The sequence below is a fragment of the Leguminivora glycinivorella genome, chromosome 23 (genome assembly GCF_023078275.1).
Source record: "Leguminivora glycinivorella isolate SPB_JAAS2020 chromosome 23, LegGlyc_1.1, whole genome shotgun sequence".
NCBI classification, from domain to species: domain Eukaryota; kingdom Metazoa; phylum Arthropoda; class Insecta; order Lepidoptera; family Tortricidae; genus Leguminivora; species Leguminivora glycinivorella.
Window position 1 is genome coordinate 327,919 of NC_062993.1, and position 25,345 is coordinate 353,263.

At 39.3% G+C, this 25,345-nt stretch overlaps 2 protein-coding genes across 8 annotated transcripts; one reads left to right on the forward strand and one right to left on the reverse strand.

Annotated features, from left to right (window-relative positions):
• LOC125238427 (methionine--tRNA ligase, mitochondrial) lies at positions 1-10,725 on the reverse strand. Its single transcript, XM_048145761.1, has 12 exons — positions 10,401-10,725; positions 10,059-10,157; positions 6,657-6,838; positions 4,879-4,998; positions 4,420-4,528; positions 3,891-4,009; positions 3,425-3,576; positions 2,936-3,141; positions 2,431-2,625; positions 1,726-1,844; positions 1,100-1,258; positions 1-509 (listed from the first exon to the last, which is right to left on the reverse strand). The coding sequence occupies exons 1-12, from the start codon at positions 10,483-10,485 to the stop codon at positions 363-365; spliced, it is 1,692 nt and encodes a 563-aa protein (XP_048001718.1). The 5' UTR covers positions 10,486-10,725; the 3' UTR covers positions 1-362.
• Positions 10,726-11,189: 464 nt separating this feature from the next.
• LOC125238316 (nicotinamide/nicotinic acid mononucleotide adenylyltransferase 1) lies at positions 11,190-24,500 on the forward strand. 7 transcript variants are annotated; one of them, XR_007178428.1, is made up of 8 exons: positions 11,190-11,351; positions 11,520-11,631; positions 13,617-13,728; positions 14,420-14,623; positions 16,108-16,209; positions 16,717-16,871; positions 20,728-20,802; positions 22,428-24,500. XR_007178428.1 is itself a non-coding variant. In XM_048145614.1 (8 exons), the coding sequence occupies exons 1-7, from the start codon at positions 11,276-11,278 to the stop codon at positions 17,523-17,525; spliced, it is 771 nt and encodes a 256-aa protein (XP_048001571.1). In that variant the 5' UTR covers positions 11,190-11,275; the 3' UTR covers positions 17,526-17,559; positions 22,428-24,500. The 7 variants fall into 7 exon arrangements, 6 of the variants coding, with proteins under 6 accessions (XP_048001571.1, XP_048001567.1, XP_048001568.1 ...); XM_048145614.1 differs by lacking the exon at positions 20,728-20,802 and adding an exon at positions 17,516-17,559; XM_048145610.1 differs by lacking the exon at positions 20,728-20,802 and adding an exon at positions 17,561-17,828.
• The last annotated feature ends 845 nt before the right edge of the window (positions 24,501-25,345 follow it).

Here is a 25,345-nt window from a genome sequence, read left to right on the forward strand (position 1 = left end):
TTTTTTTTTAAACTAAGGGTTTATTGCACGGAACCCAATAGTTTTACACTCTAAGAACATATTTTGCGGTGAAATGTAATCTTGAGCACGGTTTTAGATCAAATCTTTCCTCAGCCGCCTCAGCGTCTTCTTTTTACGTCTATTTAATACTCAATGTAAGAAATGACTGTATTAACACATCCACCACCGGACAATAAATGGAGTACTACGTCAGAAACCGGTTGTACTTTGCAAGCGCCCGCTTGTATGGAGACAACCCGCCTAGCGGGCATCTGAGCAAAGTTCACGAGTGCCCGCGAGGCGGGTTCTTGTAAGTGTTAGTTCTCGATATAAGAGATGAGTGGATCGCGTGTTGATATGAGCTATTGCGCCTTACACTGAGCCTTCTTCTTATTCTGTGGAGCGGGCGCGGGTTTCCTGTCCACGTAGACGCGAGGGAAGAGCACGAACTTGCCGCCGCGGATGTTGTTCGTCTCGGGGATGGCGCCCACCACCCGCCACGACGCCGTCTGCAGACAAACGCCATTATACAACACTATACAAATAGTACACTACGCTACAAACGCGATAAATAACAAATTCGAGACGAGTGGCGATAAATTAAAACACGGCCGAAGGGAGTGTTTTAAATCGACACGAGTTACGAATTTCCTTTTCGCACGTGTATCGTACGACGTTTTTCAGTACAGATGAGCCTCAGAAGTTTCGACCTGGTATATAATGAACCACTTCTCGCACTAGTGCGTAAAAAAAACACCATCTGCACTGAAAACAATATTAGATAACCTTTAAAACGACGTCGACGTTTTAAAGACGTCGTTTCTCAGTGACAATAGCCAATTTCTTCATACTTTCCAGTAAGGTACATTTATCCCAAGTAGTTATGTTGGTTGTAAATGACGTTTTAAAATATTGGCGATCGAACAAATAATAAAATAGTACTGTATTTCTTTGATAAGTTTCCCCAGACATAAGCCATACGGGAATAGCAAAGAAACATAACCATAATACTAGTAGGCTTACACCTTGCATGACGGCATCCATTATAAGTTTCATAACTGTAATGTATATTACAAGCAATTAAAGTTAGAACAGTAACCTCGCAATGCTCCCAACTCCTGCAGTCCTTAGGTATTTGTAGCCTGTCTAGAAGACTGGTCGCCAGTTGTGGTATGACCGGCTGTAGCACTATAGCGGACACCCTCAGGGTTTCCAGAGCTAGGTGAAGAACAACATCTAGTTCCCTTTGCCGGTTCTCCTGAAATTTCAAAATTATTACTAGTTTGTGTAAGCAATGACATGTTTTTTATACCGGGTGTCCCTAAAACCAACGCCAACATGAAAACGGCTGATGGAACATCCAATTACCTATCACATTAAGCGAATTTGAACTTACCATGTGTAAGTTCAAACTCGCTGCATTGTAAGTACAATTTCAATAAATTGTCATGGTTTTCGAGATATTGATGATATTGAAAATGATAGTGAAAATATTCCTTGTGTCAGGTGGTGCTTTGATTGCTTAGAAGGAAGAGCACTGGGCTACCAATCCAGTGGTTGTGCCAAGTCCCACTCAAGATAGTGAATTTTAACACTTTTAATTTATCTCTCAGCTCATTGGCAACATTTGCAGACGCTTCAGCTCGACACAAGTAATCTGTAATGTTATCGAAATAATTTTAAGATGTTTTTATCAAAATATCGTGTACTAATCACTTAGCTTACCTTACGCAGCTCCCAGGGTTTGAGCGCTTCGAAGAAGAGGTTGCACGCGTGCAGGGTGGCTATGATCTCGTCCACCGCCTTGTAGAACTGGTACGTGGAGTAATACTCGCGGCACTGGTCTGGAAATGGCATTATTTAACGGGTTAAAGGTGTAATATGAAGGAGGCAATGAAATGAACATGTATACTTAGTAAAAAGCACGTGATACAATTTGTTCAATTAAAAATTCAAGGAGTAACATTATTATGTAATTAAGGTGCATGACAAAATATAACAGAAACACAGCAGCAGATTTATTTTCCACATGAGTACAATCCAGGTCTCTTTAAAGCAAGAGTAAATAGGTATATCATAGGTAAGGGTGCTCCACCGTAGACCGCATCATCACTTATCATCAGGTTTGATCGTGGTCAAACGTCTACCTATTCATACTAAAAAAAATAAAAAAAATGATGTTATAATAACCAAACATTTGATTCCTTGTCCGTTAATGAGGTAGCTAAAGACGTACCGACCTAGTTGATGCGATTTTGATAGTTAAAGCGGTTTGACGTTGAAAAATAACACATTTAACGGCGGGGCTGTCAAAATCGCTGCCAACGTAGCTTCATATGACTTTACTAACGACCTTCGTGACGTCCCACCTGGCGAGTTGTGCGGTTTCACCCTCATGTAGCGCGGGGAACTCGCCTCGCGGGTTGTTACCTGGCAGTCTCTCCACTCTTGTCAGCAGCGCCTGCGTGACGTCCCGCGTGGCGAGTTGCGCGGCCTCGGTTTCGTGTAGCGCGGGGAACTCGCCTCGCGGGTTGAGCGCGGCGCCGCAGCAGCGGGACACCAGGTTGCCCAGTGTGTCCGCCAGCTCAGAGTTCACTATGTTTATTAACTTGGTCTCACTATAATCTGTAAAAAAGTAATCATACTTAATCGGTATTTAAAAAGAAAAGTTTAGAATGGCGCGCTTTTTATTGAAACCGGATCTGTCGCTCTATGAATAACGTCTAAGACAATGTTTTTAAACTGTCTAAAGCGAGTCGTAAAAACTACTGTTTTAGAATAAAATATCTTAACGTTTATTCTGTCAAGGGTGTATATATTTCTCGGATAGATAACATTTCCCAGTAACTTGAACGTTTTAACACCGTGTAATGGTCCAGTGCGAGTGGCAGACACCTATAACTACATTTCTGAAGAAAACTTTTTCTAAACTTACTGGCATCACTGTGTAACGTCCCCTCTCTCAGCAGGAAATACCTCAGCGCGTCGCCAGTGACCGGCGCACTCCTCGGACAGACGACGTTGCCCAGCGACTTGGACATCTTGACGCCGCGGACGGTGAAGTGCGCGTGACACACGAGCCGCCGCGGCGGGTGGCGCCGCGCCGCCATGAGGAAGGCGGGCCAGTAGAGCCCGTGGAATCTAGAGTCGTACATTCAAATTTAGTGTTTACATTCATTAGGCTTCCGTTGCTCACTTGGTCGAAGCGACTGGATACGTCCTCCGAAAATTCGCAGATGTTTCTGCTTGGTAATGAAAAAATTCGCCTAACATCGTAGTCTTGTGTTATATATAGTACCATTTTTTTTTTCATTAAATCCAGTCTAGGATTGACCGACCTTAAAATGCTCAACTCTCTTTCTTTTAAGTATTATTTATGCGATCAGAGAACGAAAGACCTATGAAAGACTTATCACTGTCATACTTGAGTATATCCTTCCCGACTACGTGAACGTCAGCAGGCCAGGCTCGGCCTAATACTCTCATTGCGTCTTCGTCCGGATATCCGGTCACCGTCAGGTAGTTGACCAGTGCGTCTAACCATACATATATGCTCTGGTCTTCGTCGCCTGGCACCTAAAACATTTTCAAGAATCAATATAATCCTATATTGATGGCAAAGAAATACATAACCCGTCTGATTATAGGCAATTACCGGGACGCTTAAGGACGCCTGCAACTATAGGGGTAGTACTTTTTGTATGATATAGAAAGCAAACGAGCCAATGGATCGCCTGGTGGTAAGCGATTAAGGAACCCTGCAACACCAATTTATTTTTGTAAGCATAAAGGTAGTATCGATTCAAAAACATCGTAAGTGACAGTTCATTCCATAGTGTTGGCGTTCGAATCAAGGAGGCATAACATTCTTTATGGAAGCTAAAACATACCCGGATGGCCCAGTGCACCCGCGAGGCGGGTCGGCTGACGGAGATGTCCGGAAAGTATGTTTCCTTTTCTAATAGTTCTTGCAGTTGTTTTTGGAATTTGCTCGGTGTTATTACTCCGTCTGAAATAATATTAACAATATAATTATTGTGAATTTTTGCAACATTGCCTTCTTTGACACTTTCGCAACCAAGAACCCGCCCCGCCTGGTGGGCACACGTGAACTTTGCTCAAATACCGAATAACCCGCCAGGCGGGTTCTCACATACAAGCGGGCGGTTACTAAAACACGACCGGCTTCTCACGCAGTGCGCCATTTTTCGTCCGGTAGTGAATATATAAGAATAGAAAACACTTTATTGAGAATAACATGTTAAGATTAAAGAAATATAAATAAACTAATCTCTTGATAATTTTTAACAATACGAAATATATTTTGTCAACTTTACAAATTAATTTGAATTATATTTCGCCAACTTCAAAAGAATCACTTTAAAAGAATCATTCAACAAAAACAAGATGATATTGAACCTGTCTTAAGCCACCGCTGCAAGTGTTCCCGGAAGGCGCTGAGACGGAACATGTAGTTGGGTTCCTCCGTCCATTCTACTTCATGACCAGATTCTACTGACACTTTTACCTGTCAACACAGAAGACATAAATAGTAACCTAGGTTTCGCATCTCAACTGTTGAAAGTTTGATCAACGATTGCAACAGTTCCAAAAACCATAATAAGTATAACACCATATACAGCTTTAAAGTTGTGTCTCCATCTACTCTTAATGGACCCAAAGCCCCCAAACCTTCCTAATTTTCTCAAGGACGGCTATTTTTCCGCTAAAAGGTTAAAATAATGTCTTACACTCGATACGATTTCGGTCTATAGATGTATACAAGACAAGCAAGATGAATATCATATCACACAGCACAATTCAAACGCTAGTTTTTCAGCCTAAATGAAAAATCAAGCATATAATATATGTGCATACCTTTCTTCCATTATGTAAAATTTCTTTCGTGTGAGCTTCTGGCACGAAACTCTCATCGCTGACGCTGTACCAGCCCGAATACACGGCTTTGTAGATGTGCCCGCCTTCCACCAGCTCGTTCTGAAATAGAACATAGTGTTACACATGTTTGTAACATGCTTTAACACATTGTTTACCAAACGAAAATAGCGCACTACGTCATAATATTATTTATTTATTATTTATTAGGAGCCTGCTGTGTCCCACTGCTGGGCAAAGGCCTCCCCCCTCTTTTTCCATTCGTCTCTGTTAAGTGCTATGTCTGACCAACCACTCAAAAATGAGTCGAGGTTATCTCGCCATCGCCGGTGTGGTCTGCCGGATCCCCGGTTTGACTCGTGGGGCTCCCACTTCGTGGTTATCTTAGCCCACAAGTCGTCCGGCATTCGGCAGACATGACCAGCCCAGTCCCATTTCAACTTAGCAGCTTTCCGAGCTACGTCCATTATTTGAGTCTTAGAGCGCAGCGTGATGTTCCGGATCCGATCCCTTAATTTTACACCTAATATGCTGCGCTCCATAGCTCTCTGGCAAACCCCGAGTTTGGACTTCTGAGCTTTCGTCAAAGACCAGGTCTGAGCACCGTAGGTGAGAACTGGAAGTACGCACATGTCCATGAGCCTACGTTTGAGTGACATAGGTAGGTCTCCCTTCATTAGGTGTTTCATTGACCAATAACTCTTCCAGGCATTTTCAGTCACGTCATAAACCCGTCGTAATCTATAACCGCCCGCTTATATGGCGACAACCCGCCCAGCGGGTTGTCCGGCATCTGAGCAAAGTTCACGAGTGCCCACGAGGCGGGTTCTTGATTGCGAAAGTGTTAAATTCACATATGTATTTCTTTTAACAGAAAGTTATCGAAATTATGCAATTACATATTATGTACTATATGTATATGTATATGTACGAGTATGTACGAATTGTTCTCCATTAAGTGTAATTTGCGACGTTTGTTACTTTTACTTGTGTTCGTGACAGTTTTTCTCCGACCTTGGCTAGTAATGGCAGCAATTTAACTGACGTCAATCCGAGAAGCCATTTTACCGATACTAATGAAATACCGACATATATGACAATTTACGTACCTATAGTATTTGCATTTGATTGTGACTCACAGATCTTAATAATTACATCCAAGGCTAACAATTTTTTTCTGACTTAAAAAAACCCGACTGTTCTTTTTTTTATGGGATAGGAGGCAAACGAGCAGACAGGTCGCCTGATGGTAAGGGATCACCGCCGCCCATGGATACCCGAAACACCAGAGGTGTTGGAGGTGCGTTGCCGGCCTTTAAGATGGGTGTACGCTCTTTTCTTGAAGATTTGAAGGTCGTATCGGTCTGGAAATACCGCAGGCGACAATTCATTTCACAGTTTAGCTGTGCTGTTCTACTTTGGATATGCCTAGAATTCCGACCGAATTCTTACTCAGTAGTTCTTCGGGAATTTTTATTTTCAGTTCAATGTATGTAAAAGAAAATTAACAAATAAATACCTACACAACCTTGCTATATCTGTCTCCCCTAGTTCTGACGAAGTTGGTGTGCTCCACATTGTACTGACGGCGGTATCAGCCGGAGTTAATAATATTCAAAAATAAATACGTATACCCAGAAGTGAACCACCGCCTTCTTGTGTCTGTCCTCCGTAGTTCTGACGAAGAAGTGTTTTTCATGTTATACTCGGTTAAGAGTCAGAGGTGTTCCTAGGAGACATATTGAACAATAGACACGTACCCAGAAGTGAGCGACAGCCTTCTTGTGTCTGTCCTCGGTGGTTCTGACGAAGTGGGTGTGTTCCACGTGGTACTCGGCGAAGAGTCGGCGGTACTCCTCGGAGACGGCCGAGCAGTACTCGGCGGGCGCTTGCCCCGCTTTGGAGGCCGCTTGCTGGATCTTTGTGCCGTGCTCGTCGGTGCCTGGGCAACAATACCTAAGTCTTAAAAAACGTTGATCTTATATACAGTCAACCAATTGGAGCCTTAGGCTACTGTAGAACTATGTCATAGTGACGTTCTAAATCAGATTGTAAGAAATCTCTTACTGCTTATCATTTTGACATGGTTCTAGAGTGGCCTAGGGTTCCAATTTGGGTAACTGTACCTACCTAATGCCTAAAACTAACGAATTCTTGACAGATAATGTAAAGTCCCAGAATACATTTGAAGTTTAAAAGCGCGCGTTTTAGATGGCGCTAATATTGAATAGTACTATGTGTTTTATTAATTGCTTATATTCTGGTAGCAGAAGATATAGTTGCGACGGTAAAAGTAGCCTTTTGTTATGTGTTGTTTTATAAACAGAATGAAGGAAGTTGATGGAAAATGACACTATTTTAGTTAAAACTGAAAATATTTGCAATTCACTGAAACCAAAACAAGAATAGTTATTTGTTATACAAGGGGGCAAAGTTGTATTTTAACGCCGAGTGTGGAATTGAAAAACGAGCAAGTGAAAGGATTCTATAGTTGAACCACGAGCGTAGCGAGTGGTTCGAGAATAGAATCCTGAACTTGCGAGTTTTTTAACACACGAGAAGTAAAATACATTTGCACCCGAGTGTAACACAAAACTTTTCCCCTCACTATAGTGAAGAAACTACAACGCAAAAAATGCGTTTATCACTGCTTCCAGTAGTTCCACAGGTGGTAAATCATCTTTATTACTAGATTCACCTACTTTTATCAATTTTAAATCAGTTAATTTGATTTTATTTAATGTCAAATTACTTTACCCACTAGTGGATAAAATTCGTTTTTACCCGCTGGTATTAAAGGACAAAACACGTGTTTCCGAGCTAGTGAGGGGAAAACAGTATTTTTAAATAAAACAGATTTTTAGTTAGTACCTAGACATACAAAAAGTTTATGACAAGGCAAAACCCTTCAATATTCTAGTTTAAGTACTTATAACAATTTATTATAAAAACATAAATTGGAAAGTGTGTGTGTCTGTTTGTTTGTCTGTCTTTCACGGAAAAACGGAGCGATGAATTGATGTGAATTTTTAAGTGGAGAGCTGAAGAGATGGAGAGTGACAACTGACATAGGATACTATTTGTCTCTGTCTAACTCCCCACTTTCCTAAAATGGGGGGTGGACGTTTGTATGTAGCATTCTGCAATTTTCGAAATTACATGAGTGAAGCTGCGGGCAAAAGCTAGTTTTTCTATAATTCTGCATACTTTACTATAATGTTATTTATTGCATAGAATTAACACTAACGGTTAAACCTTACATGCTAATTGGCATTATATTTCTTAATGTTTACAATGTCATTTCCATTCCACTTCAAATATAGATTACCTACATAAGAAATATGTGGCTATTACACCAATGAAACAATATTTAAAAACAATAGCATAGCAGACAGCTCACATCACGTCACCTCATCATTTCTATAATATACTATAAAAATAACAGGTAAACCATAAGCAATAATACATCCATTTCATGTAGAGTTGTCTACATTCAAACAACTATACAAGTGGCCATAAAACACTCTTAAACTCTTCTTCTTCTTCCAGTGCCATCTCCTACCGGAGGTTGGCTATCATAAGGGCTATACGGACTTTAGATGCAGCCGCGCGGAATAATGAGCGAGTGCTTTGATTAAACCATGTTCGTAGATTCTTGAGCCAGGAGTTACGTCGTCGTCCGGATGATCGTTTCCCTTGGATCTTTCCCTGGATTATGAGTTGAAGGAGTTCATACTTCTCGTTTCGCATGATATGACCAAAATACTGTAGTTTGCGTTTCTTAACTGATTTTAAAACCTCGACCTCTTTATCTACTAACTGCAAAACTCGTTCGTTAGTCACTCTATCCGTCCATGATATTCTCAGGACTCTTCTGTAAACCCACATTTCAAAGGCTTCCAAACGCTTGCACATTTTCTTAGTTAGTGTCCATGCTTCTACTCCGTACAGAAGAACCGAGAAAACATAGCATCGCGCTAAGCGCACCCTGGTAGAAATTTTCAGCGAACGGTTGCAGAGAAGGTGTCCAAGTTTCATGAAAGCATTACGAGCCTGCTCAATACGGCACTTTATTTCAACGCTGTGATCACTCTGGTCAGACAATGCATCCCAAGTACTTGTAAGATTGAACCCTTTGAACCACTTGATTTCTTACAATAATATCAGCTTCCACAGGTGTTCCTGACTTTTGTGGCTTCCTGAGGATCATGATTTTGGTCTTTTTTAAGTTGATATTTAGTCCAAAATTTGAGCTAACGACATCCACGCGCTGGAGTAAACTCTGCAGTTCCTTTTGATTTGACGCCAGTAATATAGTATCGTCAGCATACCTAATATTATTTATTACGCGGCCATTTACAGAGATTCCTTCCTGTGCGTTATCCAATGCTTCTGTAAATATCGCCTCTGTATAAATATTAAATAGGAGCGGGGAGAGTACACATCCTTGTCGGACACCGCGCTCGATGTCTATAGTCTCAGTTAGTTCTTGGCCCACTTGTACCTGAGCCTTTTGCTGCCAATAAAGATTTCTTATGATTGTCAGATCTTTAGTGTCAAGTCCAATGTCCCCAAGAATTTTAATTAATTTGTCATGTTGTACCCTATCAAACGCCTTTTCATAATCGATAAAACATATGTGAACAGATCGATTCATATCCCAGCAACGCTGTAAGAGTATTTGGTAGCCAAATAATGCATCACGAGTTTCGAAACCGTTTCTGAATCCAAACTGTGTGTTAGAAATATTTTCCTCAACTTTTTTGTAGATGTGTTTGACTCTTAAACTGAGCGTTATGAATATTATGATGTGTTGTATTGTTCCTGCAGTAATTTGTTGACACAACAAATGTTACAAAAATGTCTGACTGAATGTTCTCACAGAGCCATACGTTCTGTCACATAATATTATTGTAGCTTTTGAAGAATAACACATGTTATATGCTACATTCTTGTATTGGACAATAAACATAAAACAATTTTCATCCCATTCATTATTAATGATATGCCATTCTCGATAACTTACGCCAATTTACCCCTATTTGTATAAGGAATATTTCCCCGTAAAGTAACTTTTCCCATAGAAATTGGGTAAATACTGAAAGTGGCATCGCTATTCACTAAACTTGAATAAACAATATACATGTGTAATTGTGTATTACCTGTGCTGAATAAGACATTGCAGTTGGGGTCTACGAGTTTCTCGAACCTCTGAATGGCGTCTGCCACCACCGCCGAGTACAGGTGGCCCAGGTGAGGGGCTGCAACAATTCATTTATTAAGTATCTGAAGAAATTACCTGAGAAGCTATGACAAAATCACTTATTACAAATAAATAAAAGGTGTTGTTTAATCATACCTAACTGATGCTACTGTATTAATATGGCTCTTGATAATCTCCTATGCATGGATGCAAACTCGGATGCAGCCAAATTGCAGCGCTAAGATGACTGCAGGCTCGAAATAGGATTGGAGGATTGACTTTAGGCAGTGAAATAACTTACCGGCATTCACATAGAAGATAGGTGTAGAAACGAAAAATGGTCTTTTCTGAACAACAGAGGAAAATAATCGTAACGTTAATCTCATGTTTACTTTGGAAAACTAAAAGAAATAACCTCGATCGTGTGATTTTATGAGAGAAAGGTCACTCGAAATTAATGCACTCGCCGCTTATCTCTCTCTGCCGGCAATGTAGACTGTTATACCATCGCGTGTGATAAAACAACACACATCTGTTTGATAATTACGAGGAAAATTGTCTTTCAAAAGGAAAACATTTCCACGAGAGAGCAGGCAAAAGTGTTATGAGAGTGAATTGGAAAATAACTTTCCTGAAGCAATTTTGTTGAAATTTGTGTGATAGCTAATTTGACTGGGTTATAGGTCTTGTTTTCCGATTTACGTAATGTTTGACAACACTAAGTCAAATGTCAAACTCCGTGGTCAAACTATTATGAAAATAAAGTACTTGGATTACAAAATGTTTTACAACGCTTACAAGGTGGAAATTTCATTATTTGAACCAGTTTAATGGTGACTTTTAATACGTGTGCTTATTGACATTCCTGATCCATTTAAATAATATTTAATTACATGTTACGATAGTTTGGCTGATAGTCCATCATTTCCGTCACCACACACTCACTCACTGTCATTTTTTTAAGAAAAAGTTTGACAGTTCTGAACACCCTACTAAATTATGATGATCTCACATCTGGCACTTCGCCTCACATGCGTAAGCTACATGAGTTACTCCCATAATTGATCGTATTGCCACAAAAACCAATCGATATATCATTTTTGTTGTGATTTCGGAGTGATGATACAATCAAGATAATTACAGTATTATTGAATTGTGACTATATTTTTTATAAAAATGACCCAAGGGAAGATAGTTTTAATGGCTTGTGGCAGCTTCAGCCCACCAACTTACATGCATTTGCGTATGTTCGGTGAGTTGTTATTGCGTAGAAAAAAAAACCTTTTTCTTATAAGGAACCGCGACCTAAGTGTTTAAGTGCGACAGTGATATCATGTTAATGATATGTTCGTGGCCATACTTGTTTATATGACGTATAAAGTGGTGATTAGTAAGTAGTTTGAAGGGTGTTGTGTTTCAGAGATCGCCAGGGATTACATTCACACGCTGGGCCTGGGCACGGTAGTCGGAGGGATAATGTCGCCCGTGCACGACAAGTATGGCAAGAAGGACTTGGTGGCTGCACATCATAGGTAAGGCCTTTATTCTAGTTCAAGTTGGAGTAACACTTTGGAGGAAAAAAACATGATTTCATTAAAAATAGATTGGTTATCATAGTTATGTTCTCTTAGTGATTGTATGCAGTATTCAATGAAAAAATTGTATAAAATTATGGTTGTCATTGGCTTGATATTGGTGGCTATCGACAAGTGATTAGATGATAACTCTCTTAATAACTCGTGGACCTCATGGTTGTATATTAAACTGCTGGTAATAGTATTATAAACTAAAGTCTAATGATGTAAGCTTCAAAACTATGAGTTACTGGTTTTTCCCCCATAACCCACCATGAGTTAGCACATTGCCAGCTCTAGGTTCAGCAGGAATATTGATTTTGTTTGTGTTGCATTCATAATGCAGTTCTCAAGACAAGTATGAAGTCAAAGATAATAATAGATAGGACATACTAATTTGCCTACTCACTTAAACATTGATAATGATATTAGACTTGTTTTGTTCTTTATTTATATTCATATTGTAAATAGATGACAACTAAAAACACTGAGTAAAAAATCAATAGTTAGGCAAATATATTAATATTATCTTACTAACATGGCTGAGTGTCTCAATTGGTGGTATTAATTACACTAATTACTATTTGTATTAAAGTTATTGCTTTTAAAGCTAAGGAACCTTTAATGTTAATATAATAGGTATAGCCTGTCCAAATTCTAAGATAAAGTTAGCAAAATTTACTCAGGCATACCTACCATGGATAGTATTCGTTTAATGTATTTTTTCAATAAAGAATAAATATTAGATGCAGTAAATGCACTATCCCACCAAAAACATTCTGTAAACAACTAGCCAAATCTCGATGGAGCTACTTGTTTATCTCTAAAAAGTAATGAAATCTAGACAAAATTGTGCCAATTTTTTTTTATTTTTATTTATTTATTATTAGAAAAAGGTACATTTATACAGTAACACGTGTCCCACAAAACGGTTAAAGTCTAAGGTTCCTAACTGCAATTTCTTTATTATTACTGTTAATGTTTTGTGACTTGGCCGTTGCTTAATGTTTGATATGCTAATGCTTGATATTTAGAATTTTATTAAAGAAACTTTTATTAAATGGATCATGGATTTGACGTAAAATATATTTTGATAACAAAAAAAATATATATGTGAAAGTATATTCCCCTTAATTTGCCATGCCTTATCAATCTTTATCATATATATGTGATAGGAAAAGTGCTTGTTAATAATGATCAGTAGAAAAAAAAATCTGGTTCTATTTTCACAATAATAGCACAAATTGTTGGACACAATTTGTCCTATAGTCATAGAGAAAAAAGTTTGTTCAGAGTGCTTGCCTATACATAGACATACTTATTTATACAGAGTTTATAGGCAGGCATGGGAGAAAACGAAAACATTATATATAATTAGGCTTAAAAAGGATAAGGGGGTGCAGTATGATAAATTGATGACATAATCATGGAATTATGTCTAGTTATTGGCACTAGTTCCGCGGGTCAAGGCACCTGATAAGCGTGCTATTGTTTTATTGATTCTTATCTATATTAATTAGCTATTATGCAATGCTATTCATTTTCACTTCCATAACTCTATGTAGGTAAAAAATGGTGAATTTCTGAAAAAATCACTTTCACCTGTCCCATTGTCTGTCTGTAATCAGATCTTGCAAATTAAATTTGACCTACTTCCCCGTTTCCGTATTGAGCTGAAATTTCGCACCCATAATGTAAATCACGTGACAATGCAATATTATGATATCATGGAGCTGATCTGATGATGGAGCAGAAATTTGCAATGAAATGTCGTATCCCCATCGAGTAAGAGGTTTTTAGAAACGCCTCGGAGAGAAGTAGATGGCTGTTGAAAGAAAAGTAATCGGCGATCAAAGCTTGTCGCAAAAATTACATTTTTGCGAAAGGACTTATTTATATATTTTTCATAGAGGTAATATAAAACTTTTGTATAATATTTGCAGGATATCCATGTTAAAGCTGGCGCTGCGCTCGTCGGCGTGGATCAAGGTGTCGGAGTGGGAGACGCAGCAGGAGGGCTGGACGCGCACCCGGCTCTCGCTGCAGCACCACCAGGTTTGTAAGAAAAATTAAGGCAATGCTTAGTAGATTAATCTAAATACTAATATAATCCCTGCCTCGTACGGCTGTTAAATGAACTGTCGCTTGCGGTATTTCCGGACCGATACGACCTTTGAACCTTCAAGAAAAGAGCGTATACCCATCTTAAAGGACGGCATCGTACCTCCAACCTTTCTGGTGTTTCGGGTGTCCATGCTGTGAACGCTTAAAATTTTTTAACCGGGTCACTCACGTTTAAAGTCAATTTTCTTTTAACGCGAGTGACCCGAATAATATCATTTCGTAAAGCATAGGTTTCGCGTGTAAATTAAGCCTAGGTAATTGATTATGTGGGGGGTTTTCTCACCGAACACTCGCAACGCGACGGTAAATACAACGAATATTCACATTACTGAAAATAGTTTAAATTAGATTATTTCATATCCTACCGACTGCGCCAATGTCAGATGATTTTAAATATTAATTTCGAATAAAACTTGCAGAGCTCCGACGTTAATTCTTATATTATGTTAATCACTATATATCTATAAACTGAATTGTACAGTGCTTTGGTTTCGACTGTAATGCTGTAAATTATGTTTACAATAAATAAATAAAATAAATTTTATGTAATGCTACCTTACTTACAAGGGATGTGAAACATTATCCACAAAAAAGTCAGTAATGAAGTGTTCTGTTCTGTCAGGACACAATCAACCAGCACCTGTCGTCGAACCGCAGCGACGCCCCCTCGTGGCTGCCCGACGACATGCTCAACGTCAACAGCCTGGACGAGACCGACAACCGGGTCACTCTCAACGGCAACCATGAGACTGTGACGGTTAAGCTACTGTGCGGAGCGGACCTGTTGGAGTCCTTCGCTACGCCCGGCTTGTGGTCTGAGGACGATGTAAGTTGTAGACAACAGCCTGGACGAGACCGACAACCGGGTCACTCTCAACGGCAACCACGAAACTGTGACCGTTAAGCTACTGTGTGGAGCGGCCCTGTTGGAGTTTGGAGTCCTTCGCTACGCCCGGCTTGTGGTCTGAGGACGATGTACGTTGTAGATAACAGTCTGGACGAGACCGACAACCGGGTCACTCTCAACAGAAACCAGGAAACTGTGACCGTTAAGCTAATGTGCGGAGCGGACCTGTTGGAGTCCTTCGCTACGCCCGGCTTGTGGTCTGAGGGCGATGTAAGTTCTAGACAACCGGGTCACTCTCAACGGCAACCATGAGACTGTGACGGTTAAGCTACTGTGCGGAGCGGACCTGTTGGAGTCCTTCGCTACGCCCGGCTTGTGGTCTGAGGACGATGTAAGTTCTAGACAACCGGGTCACTCTCAACGGCAACCATGAGACTGTGACGGTTAAGCTACTGTGCGGAGCGGACATGTTGGAGTCCTTCGCGACGCCCGGCTTGTGGTCTGAGGACGATGTAAGTTACAGACAACCGGGTCACTCTCAACGGCAACCACGAGACTGTGACGGTTAAGCTACTGTGCGGAGCGGACCTGTTGGAGTCCTTCGCTACGCCCGGCTTGTGGTCTGAGGACGATGTAAGTTCTAGACAACCGGGTCACTCTCAACGGCAACCATGAGACTGTGACGGTTAAGCTACTGTGCGGAGCGGACCTGTTGGAGTCCTTCGCTACGCCCGGCTTGTGGTCTGAGGACGATGTAAGTTACAGACAATCGGGTCACTCTCAACGGCAACCATGAGACTGTGACGGTTAAGCTACTGTGCGGAGCGGACCTGTTGGAGTCCTTCGCTACGCCCGGCTTGTGGTCTGAGGACGATGTAAGTTACAGACAACCGGATCACCCTCAACGGCAGTCATGAAACTGAGACTCAAGCTCCTGAGCAGACCTTGACGTAATCGCTTATAACTAAGTTTTTGAATTGACTTCCGACGATTGAAGGGTCGTCTCCGTGGTCTTGGAGTCTTCTCTTAATCTCTTTCAACACTAAATGCCATTTTAATAAGTCTAGGCGTCGTTGACTGTACAGATGTAGTGCGAAAAGCTTTTATTAGACTTACATTGACCGGGATATAGACCGTGATTACCTTTTTGATTTCTGTCGATTTTGGTCGCTTTCCGTGAGCATGATGCATGCAACTTCGTCCAAATATCGGGAGCTCGACAAAGATAATCACGGTCTATACACGTCTAATGAAAATAACTGAATCGTTCAAAACTCTCGTTGAGAAGCTTTTCCTTCGTATTGTTGCGGAAACGTACGAACGTGTCATGCTAGTTCAGTCAGTCTCGGCACAAGACGTACTGACACTGTCTGAACTGGCATGACAAATATGAACGTTTCTAGAAAAATAGAAGCTTTTTGCAGTACATCTGTAGAGTGATACAGCGTGTGGGTTTGTTTTAGCTGGAGACGATCGTGGGGCGGCACGGGCTGGTGGTGGTGAGCCGCGCGGGCAGCGCGCCCGACAAGTTCGTCTTCGACTCCGACATGCTGTACAAATATAGAGTAAGTTGTGTCTCTTGCTTAGAGCAGATATTTTCAAACCGTGGGGCGTGCCCCCAGGGGGGTGTGGCGACATTATAAGGGGGGCGCGGGGTTGTGTAGTAATGTGTGATGTATCCATTGTGACTGGGGTGGGGGACGTCGACGTTTCCTTTTAGGCAATAGGGAGGCGTGTATAAACAAAGTTTGGGAACCCCTGACCTGGAGGACAAACAGTCTGATTGAAAGGCAGTTGGACGAGTGTATCATCTCCTACTTAGGTTTCTTTTCCGTCGCCAATAGCAGCGGCTTTTTACTTTACCGCGTGGCAAAATCTACTGTTCTATTTTGTGATTACATCTATGCAAATGAACTATAGTTTTGAAAACATATTCTGCGGTTGAACGCAAACTTCAAAAATGTTATTGCCACTAATACTGAATATTAATGATTTTCTTTAGTAGAAGTCGCCGAAGTTGCTGATTACTGATAATCAATTTATTCTACTTATGGTTTTCCCCATATTTCCAGAGAAACATAACCCTAGTAACAAATTACATAGCCAACGAAGTGAGCTCCACCGTGATCCGGCGCCTGGTGCGGCGGCGAGAGAGCGCCAAGTATCTCACGGAAGACGCCGTGCTCGCCTACATCCGCCACCACAGCCTCTACGGCGCCGCGCTCACGTGAGTCACCTTACCCGCTTGTTCTACACGACAACTTGATACGGCGATACTCGACTAGTCTACACGCGTACTAAGCTACTCGTGTGCACGGTCCCTAACGCGTGAGTGACTCGCTCGGTGACGCGAGTCATTCACGCGACTTTATGAGCTAGTAATACGAGTCACTCACCGAAGGCGGGCATCTAATATCGATGGATGGATTGAAAAAGTAGGTTTTTTATTTTCTTAGATTTAACACCTCGTATAGGGGTATTTTCAGACTTTGGATCCCCCCAATTACCGTAAGTAGTGCGTAACAACTTACGCTAATTGGGGGGTCCCAAATTCTGAAAATGCCCATAGTAAGTACGCACTTTGGTGTAATGAATGATTCATAGACTTACCTAGGGTATAGAGTTGCTTAACCCCTCGAATGCCTAGTCCCGTATCCGTCACAGACAATTTGAAAATTCAAACGTTATTAATTCCTAGAAAATTTTGGACATCGGCATTACAGGGGTTCAGTTCAGTGCATAAATGAGTCAATGTAAAAAATATTGAAGTCCTTTTTATCTCTTATACCTCTAATTTAATTCTGTACAGCTTTGATGGGCATTTAACTTTTTAAAGACCTGCTAACCACTAACCTTATCCATATTATTCAGTGACAAATAACTAACCGTGCCTCTCCGCATGCCGCCCGGACACAGTGAGTATTACAACGACCTCAACAGATCCCCGCAAGACGTGCCCATGACGTCGCCAGAGGAAACCAGCTTCAAGAACATACTCATATCCCTTCGAGACAAGCCGTCTATAGTTGACGAAACTCTCACTGTCAAGAGAAAGAAGTCCAACTATCTCATGCCGACCATGACAGACTCCATCAGCCCTATAGTCGACAGGCCGCGACAAGCTTACGTCGACAAAGTCCCTGTCAACTACGTCCCGGGGAAAGCTGTCAAAATTGTCAGCGAGGTAAGCGACTACAACTCTCTCGACAGCTACTTAACCAAAGACGAGTGCGAGTACGAACTTTATAGGAGAAGGGTAAGTGAGGGAAATGTGGACACTACTCTTAAAGTCGAACCGAAGAAACGATGTACGTCCACCATTCGTAAGTTGAATAAACCGGATATTAAGAAGAGTAAGTCGGAGGTGAGTAAGTTGTGCGATAAGGTGAAGAGTATAAAGTTGAAAGACAAGGAGAGTAGGAATTATAAGACGCGCAGTTGCAACGATATTGTGAGGCTCATTCTGACGAAGCATGGTATTCATGTCATTAGCGATACTGAGGCTATAGTTTAATGCTACAAACGCACAAATATTTGTCTTAACTCTTTAAGTATTATATGACTTAGGTGACCGAGTCAAAATTCGATCATAAACTGCGAAGAGTATGCTGCAATAGTTGGCAATTATATCTCGGCAAACAATATAAACTAGTGTTTCAAAGTGAAAGTAATTTTATTGTATTGATGGATTGGTTGGTCGAGTCGATGTTATCCTGTAGGTCTAAATGTAATCCCTATTTCATAGTCAGTATTGTGGTATAACCAAACGTAATATGCAGCTTTAATAATATTCATGTCAAGTATTATGACACTTTAGATACTGTAATTTTTCAACGAAATCTAAATAAATTGTACCGATCCAACTGTGTCAAATGTATGTTTGCTTAGAGTAAATGTATAAGATAAATCCAGGATTTACAAGATTAGTATTAACAAGATGTTTCTTTTTGCAGTGGATAAGATAAATTAAAACAAAAAATAATATATATCTATTCCTTTAAAGGATAATGTTCCCAAAAAATACGCTTCGACAGAATATGATAAAAGTACTAAACGTTTAAAAATAATGATTGAATATATTGAATAATAAAATATGCACAATTTACCTTCGAAATTCCAAAGTGTATTTACCTCTATATGATTTAATTCTAATAATTAATTGATGTATCTCCGTTTAAAATTGATGTAGAGTGCTAAGTTTCATTTTCATAGGTAAAAAATAAATAATTGCATTTTGTTTATACCTAATTATTAATACAGTAAAGATCTTGTAGTATGTTACTGCGAAAAAGGTATAATCCGTATAATACATGCAGTATAATTACTTTACTGTATGAAAATATCTTTAATATGTATATAAACCGCCTACGTTTGGCGCCATACGAGTTTTACCTCAATGTATTACTTATGTAGACTATTTGTTAAATATTAGGTGCTCAAATAAGCCAAGATACCGTACAAGCATTAGCACCAAAAATACCCTTACATTACATTTCGTATTAGCAAAATGATCGCTCAATATTCGGATGATATACGTTATAATATAAATATATTTGTCAATTGTCAATATCGTTTTTTGTAACTAAGTAAAATTAAAAATACAAAAAAAATATGTTTTAATAATTCAGTGTTTTACTTCTCCTGAATCATGCTTAATAAAAATACTCATGAAAGGTAAAGTCGTGAGGCAAATTATGTACTTATTCTGTTTATACAACCTGCCCTGCGCGTATTACTTCTATGAAAACAACTCAAGTTAATAATTATAGCCCTACCTACGATATGATATTGACAAATATCTCAATAAGCATCTTTCAATCAAAGAGAGAACTTTTAGATAAATATATACATTTAATTGTTTATAGTCTCCGTGACCCCTCTGTGATAGATTTTATACAATTAAGTCCTACCGTGGCACAAAATGATTTGATATCTACCTATAGCCACTATAATATAGCCACTATAATGTAACAGTTAGCCAAATTATTATATAACGTAGTGGTAATTTTACTTCAACTTCCTACTTGTTTGCTTTAGTTTATTTGTCTACTTATTTACACGACGTGTAATGTTTTAACAGATTATTTATATACATACCTACATTATACATATTTATGAAATTGTGTACGATTGATGCGATGAACATACGTATTATATTTGTTTATTGTTGTGATAAAATTCATAAGCTGTGTTGTATTTATATCAGCGTTTATAATTCTAGACGTATTATGCATGCTGTTTTTTGTGCTATAAAGTGGTACTCTTCTGCATTATTTACATAATATAAAGCGAACGTAAGTATGTTTCCTAACTATTAAATATGCATAAGATGTATTTGCCTACTCTTCGAACTCAAAATGTCTTCCATTTTAACCCATTTTCGTTTGTTGTAGCTTTTGATAAAAATATGTTTGAGAATTGTTGTTTTGAAACGTGGTAACGACATGTTAGCAATAGCATCGCTGGCTTTTGACTGCTTGTGCTCACACTAAAGCGATGGACGGTCTGTCCGGTCCCTGTCATTATCACGTATAAACTTGGCTTGGATGCCCATACATGATAGCCCATAGTGGATGCCATGCTTCGTCCACACTGTTGACTGATCATTGGTAAGGGCATTACCTACAAGCCTCAACTTTTTTAAATTTACCTACTCCTTAAAAAAACATCTCAAAATACTAATACGTTCTAAAATAAAAGGAGGCACACTGAAAGGTCAGAGGTCCTCGTTGCAACCGCTGTATGTACGGAGAGCATATGTTGCTAACCCAAAAAAAAAACAACCTTCACAACAAAACAATCTTTCAAAAATGCATGTGTTTTTTTTTACAGTTAAATGCAGTGGCCTATTTCACCACAATGACTTTGATACATGACACACGTCGCACACGTACTAAGTAACATTATTACTCAGCGTCAATATTTATTTGTTGAATGAACGTCACTCAAAAAATTTACGCTCTGATGAAACAGGCCACATTGAGGCTTGTAGCGCGTAATATGGATACTATGAAAAGGTTCTTACCAATGTTCAGTTAAAAGTGTTAGCTCCTATATTTCTAAACGCCTGGAATCATTCACAGAAGTACAGCGGCTGGATAATGAGACGAAGGTATCTTCGTTATTTTCGTCGTCGAGACAGATAATTACTAATTTCTGTGAGTGTTAGTCCTTTGCCTTTATCTATGCGTTGATTTTCACGATGTTCATAAAGTATTATTTTATTATTAGTTAACTTAATGTTTGATTATTATTTTTGTGTTTATGAAATACGCATGGTAACAGAATTTCGTTATCTCTCTTTTGATTTCATTTTTATACAAAAATATGCCTACCGTTACTTGCAATTATGCAAGAAGTAAATATATTAGGTATCTGGGTCACTCACGCATAAAAAGTCTACTAGCTACAGTAAGTAGACTTCTTATATACGGGTCACTCACTGATGAAAAGTCTACTTGCAAGTCGACGTTTATACGTGAGTGACCCGTTTAATATATTTAAAACTTTTTGAATAATAAGAATCCTACCAGTAGAAAAATGATAAATATATTTAATATGACAGTGTTTTGCGGAAGTTTTGTTATTAAAAACGCGGGAAGTTTGTTAGTGATTACCCATCCCATTGCAAGACAAACCGCAGAATGCGTATGCCATAGCATAGTCATTCCTATACGGCATACGGCAGTCTCACATAGTACGACGGGGTCTTCCTATTGACTCATGGAAATCAGTTAAAAACGCATCATACGTTCTATTTTTGAAGTAAAGTAAGACTTTTAAAGACGTTTAGTGTCGTGTGTGACAGCCGTTTCTATTTCCATGTAGTTTTGTTTAAAAAGCGATCAAATTTTTATTTTTGTCAAAGGAGATTTGGTCCCTTTTTGGATTGGTATAAAAAGGAAAAGTGTTAAAGTGTTATATAAAAAGGAGTTGGTCGTCTAAGAGCCACCCCACATTAGGAGCATTCCATGAAAATAGTCTGCCGTTGCCCCGTGCAAACGCAAGTTTTGTAAAAATGGCTGGTGTAGGTAAGACGTTTTCTTTATCTAAGGCATTGTTGAAAACTGAAAAAATGGCAACACGCGGAATATAATGCGTTTGTCAGCAGTTCTCGAAAAGTTTGTACAAAAATTAAGGAAAAAGTTAAATTTGTTTTTATTATTCCTATTTTGTTACCAAGATTTTTTTGATGAATTGAGATTTTAGTAAGTTTTATTTCGTCATTAAGGTTCTCTAGTATCTATATTTTCTTAATAATAACAATTATCCTATATACAGGATGTAACATTAATGCTGGTGATCCATTTAAGAGCATAACCGGTATCGAATAGCGGTTACGAATACCACTTCCTTTTTTTAAAATAAACACCATGAAAATTAAAGGTACTATAGAAGGTAATGTATAAGCCGTAGGATTTATCTTCGGCAATTATGTTACATAGTGTATATCTTATGAAAATCGACTTATATCTAAATGTTGGTAACAAAATAGGATCAATTAAAATTTGCTGACATGGCGTGACGTGACGTTTACATGTACAAAGTTGCCGGGAACTGCTCTTGTGTGGGACCGCCCATGGAATGCTCCATTAGGGTCTTTAGAGCGTCGGTGTCTAGTCAGAGTTACCCATGGAATGTAGCTCCGCTGCCCATTGCGCCGAGAGTTGACTTGACGCCGCCGCTTTTGCGACTCTAGTGTGGGGTCGCTCCAAAAGTTTTGATCCCTTATTCCTTTAATTGAGCATTAATAATTGTTTGCTAACGATCCTGTATGTCGTAGGGAGGCGGTTGCCCGCTGTAGCTGACGTGCTGCCCGCGCCCGCGGCGCGAGGCACTCTAGTCACCCCCGCATGCTAAATAAGGTCTAGTTTCCTACGGACGCTTCACTGACCATTACTCAAACTGCTGGGGTAGTTAGAGTGAGAACAACCACAATACAGGGTAGTTTTTTCATCAGCCTCTGTGGAAATGAGTCTTAACTAATATTTTCTAATGGGCTTCTATTTCTCTATGGAAGGTAATGGAAAATATGCCCGTTTGGAAACCATACAAAATTATTCAAAACGTCCCTTAATGGTCAAGTTAAGACGAACTCCGTTTTAGACCATTTATTTTTAAATTTTCCTTGTAAGTTGACTAATGGTCAGTGAAATGCTTTAGATGGTATCGGTTCTGGGCTTGACTTTTGTGATGACAATATTTACGACTATAATGAACCGCTTTACATCTGATGCGAAGGCTCCCTACGCTTCGTGTGCACAACATTTTAAGGACTTTGGTGGAGATCTACTAGTTGTTGTTCATTTGCTATGCACAATATTTAAGAAGGTTACACCATTTCTTAGATTTGTTACAAAACAAATCACCCAAATACATCCTCAAGTCAAGCTCAGGAACCAGGTTGACAGTTTCCTTTAGGAATGATGTCACTAAAGTTCCTTATTGCCTGTTACTTAAATGTCTCAAATATATTTATTTTTCCATTTAGACGACACCCAATTGAAGGTAGTAAATGTTTCATTAATTTCATTATTCAAAATTAATTAAGTCCTTCAAAGGAAATCAATCATGCTCCTTGCGTTATCCCTGCGTTCGCCACGGCTCGTGCTGGGAGCCTGGGGTCCACTTTAACAACTAATCTAATGAAACTATGTTCAATTGGGGTAAATATAAGGAATACTTTTTTCCTATTAGATCCTTAATTTTTACTTGTCAACTTCAGGGCTGCCGCAAATAAGTCTGCCTGCTCAATTTAAATAATCTAGCTTGGTAACATTTACAATTTGAGCATAATGTCTTGACTTGCTTCATGATATTAAATTATATCATTCAAAACATTCCGCGTATTATTAGTAAAGCCGACGCAGACGCATTGCACCCAACTGCAACAAGTACAAGTTTGACCAAAAAGACTAGAAATTAAAAAGTGGCAACATCGTAGTGTCGTCCCGTTCTATCACACATATTGATTTGAAAGGGATGACACGACAATGTTGCCACTTTTTAATTTCTACTGTTTTTGGTCAGACTCTACATCTGTATCGGCCCTTAGTATTGTTGGTGGCCCTGAATTCTAACTTTTAGAACTAAGTTATTTTATTGTAATTTGGTATGAGTGGGGCGCTGACGAAGAAATAAGAGTTACGTACAGGTAACCAATTTGAGTTTTAGATCTCTGAAACTTTGAACATTACAATGAAGATATTAGTGTAATCATACCGAATGAGATCGGTTGTCAAGTTATCGGTTGTTAGGCAGACAAACAAGATTATTTAAATCAATATTATCTCACGATCCGGTCCCTGGTTGATTGAAGGTTGCTGGTTCGTGTCCTGTCACGGTCGCCAAATTATGTTAGCGTTGTTAGTTATAAACAGAAAGAGATAATAAGATTAATTTTGAACTGAAACTCACATTGGTGGTGCTGGTCCGTATGATTATTCCATAGACTATGTTAGTTCTGTGAGAGATATGTGTACCTTTTCATAAATTTTCGATAGATTAGCCAGACTGTGATAGTTCGCATGCATTTAGTTAGACCAATTATTGAGAGTTCTGTGTCCTTTCGCTCCCAATATACCTACATACTCGTACCACACTTAAAAATGAAATAATAAACGAAGTCTACCGACACAAATACATATTACTATTTTTGAGTATAATTTTGATTAAAAATTTGATACGTCTTGTATGAGGTATTTTGGGAACGTTTTCCAGACTTACCGTAATGTATGCCTGTTGCCTGTCTTGTACCTTTAGTCACTTAGATTTTGTCAGCTGCTTACGAAACCTAGACTAATTTGTAAAATTTATAGTTTTATGATTATGATATTTTACGTTAAAAATACTTCTTCAAGACCACAGAGAACCTCCTATAGAGTGGCAGTCTTGTCATATTTGGTTCGCGATACGAGTCACCAGTGTTTGGGGTGCGAGGAGCGGGCGGGGAATGTGTTAAGCGCGCTGTGATTGGCCGTTTCAAGGACGGCGGGCAGTCGCGCCAGATGAAAAGGGACAGAAGTATGACTGTCCCTCTACTGACGCGTAAGTGGCCAATGTAAGTTGACCTATGCCGGCTCTGAATAAATTATAAATATGACTTATTTGTGGAATGTAATGCCGTCTGTTTTTAAATTTGAGCTTCTTGTTACCTTTCCACACCATTTCACACTACAGGTGGACATCTTTAAGGCATCAAAATACCCTTTTCCAATTTTTTTGTGCGAAAAACACGCGCTGCTTTCGGGTCTGTTACTTGGTCGATACTGATCGGGCACGGCGAGCGCCCGCGCTTATATCAGTGCAAATACTAGGAAGGCTGGCCACAGCGAGTCGTCTTGTAATAGATGTCTATAGGGGTTGGTCTGTGTTCAAGACTAATAGCAAGCCTTAGAAATTTCGGAAAACATCATATTTCGAGAGTTTCAATCGAGTATTTCGCGACTCGTTTCACGGTGCCATTAAACAAATTAAATCCTCGTGCAATAGAAAATAAATATCATACAGCTATTAAACTCAAAGTTATTAGCATTTATGCATATTAAATATGTAATTGTACTTATTTGACGTGAATGATCTGAGAAAATCTTGATTGATGTTGATTACTACTGTAGGCGTATTTTTATTATTTGTGTTCATATAGTGCAATTTTAATTGTAGGTACTTAGCTAGAACTTACCTTTGAGCCATAGCTGACTT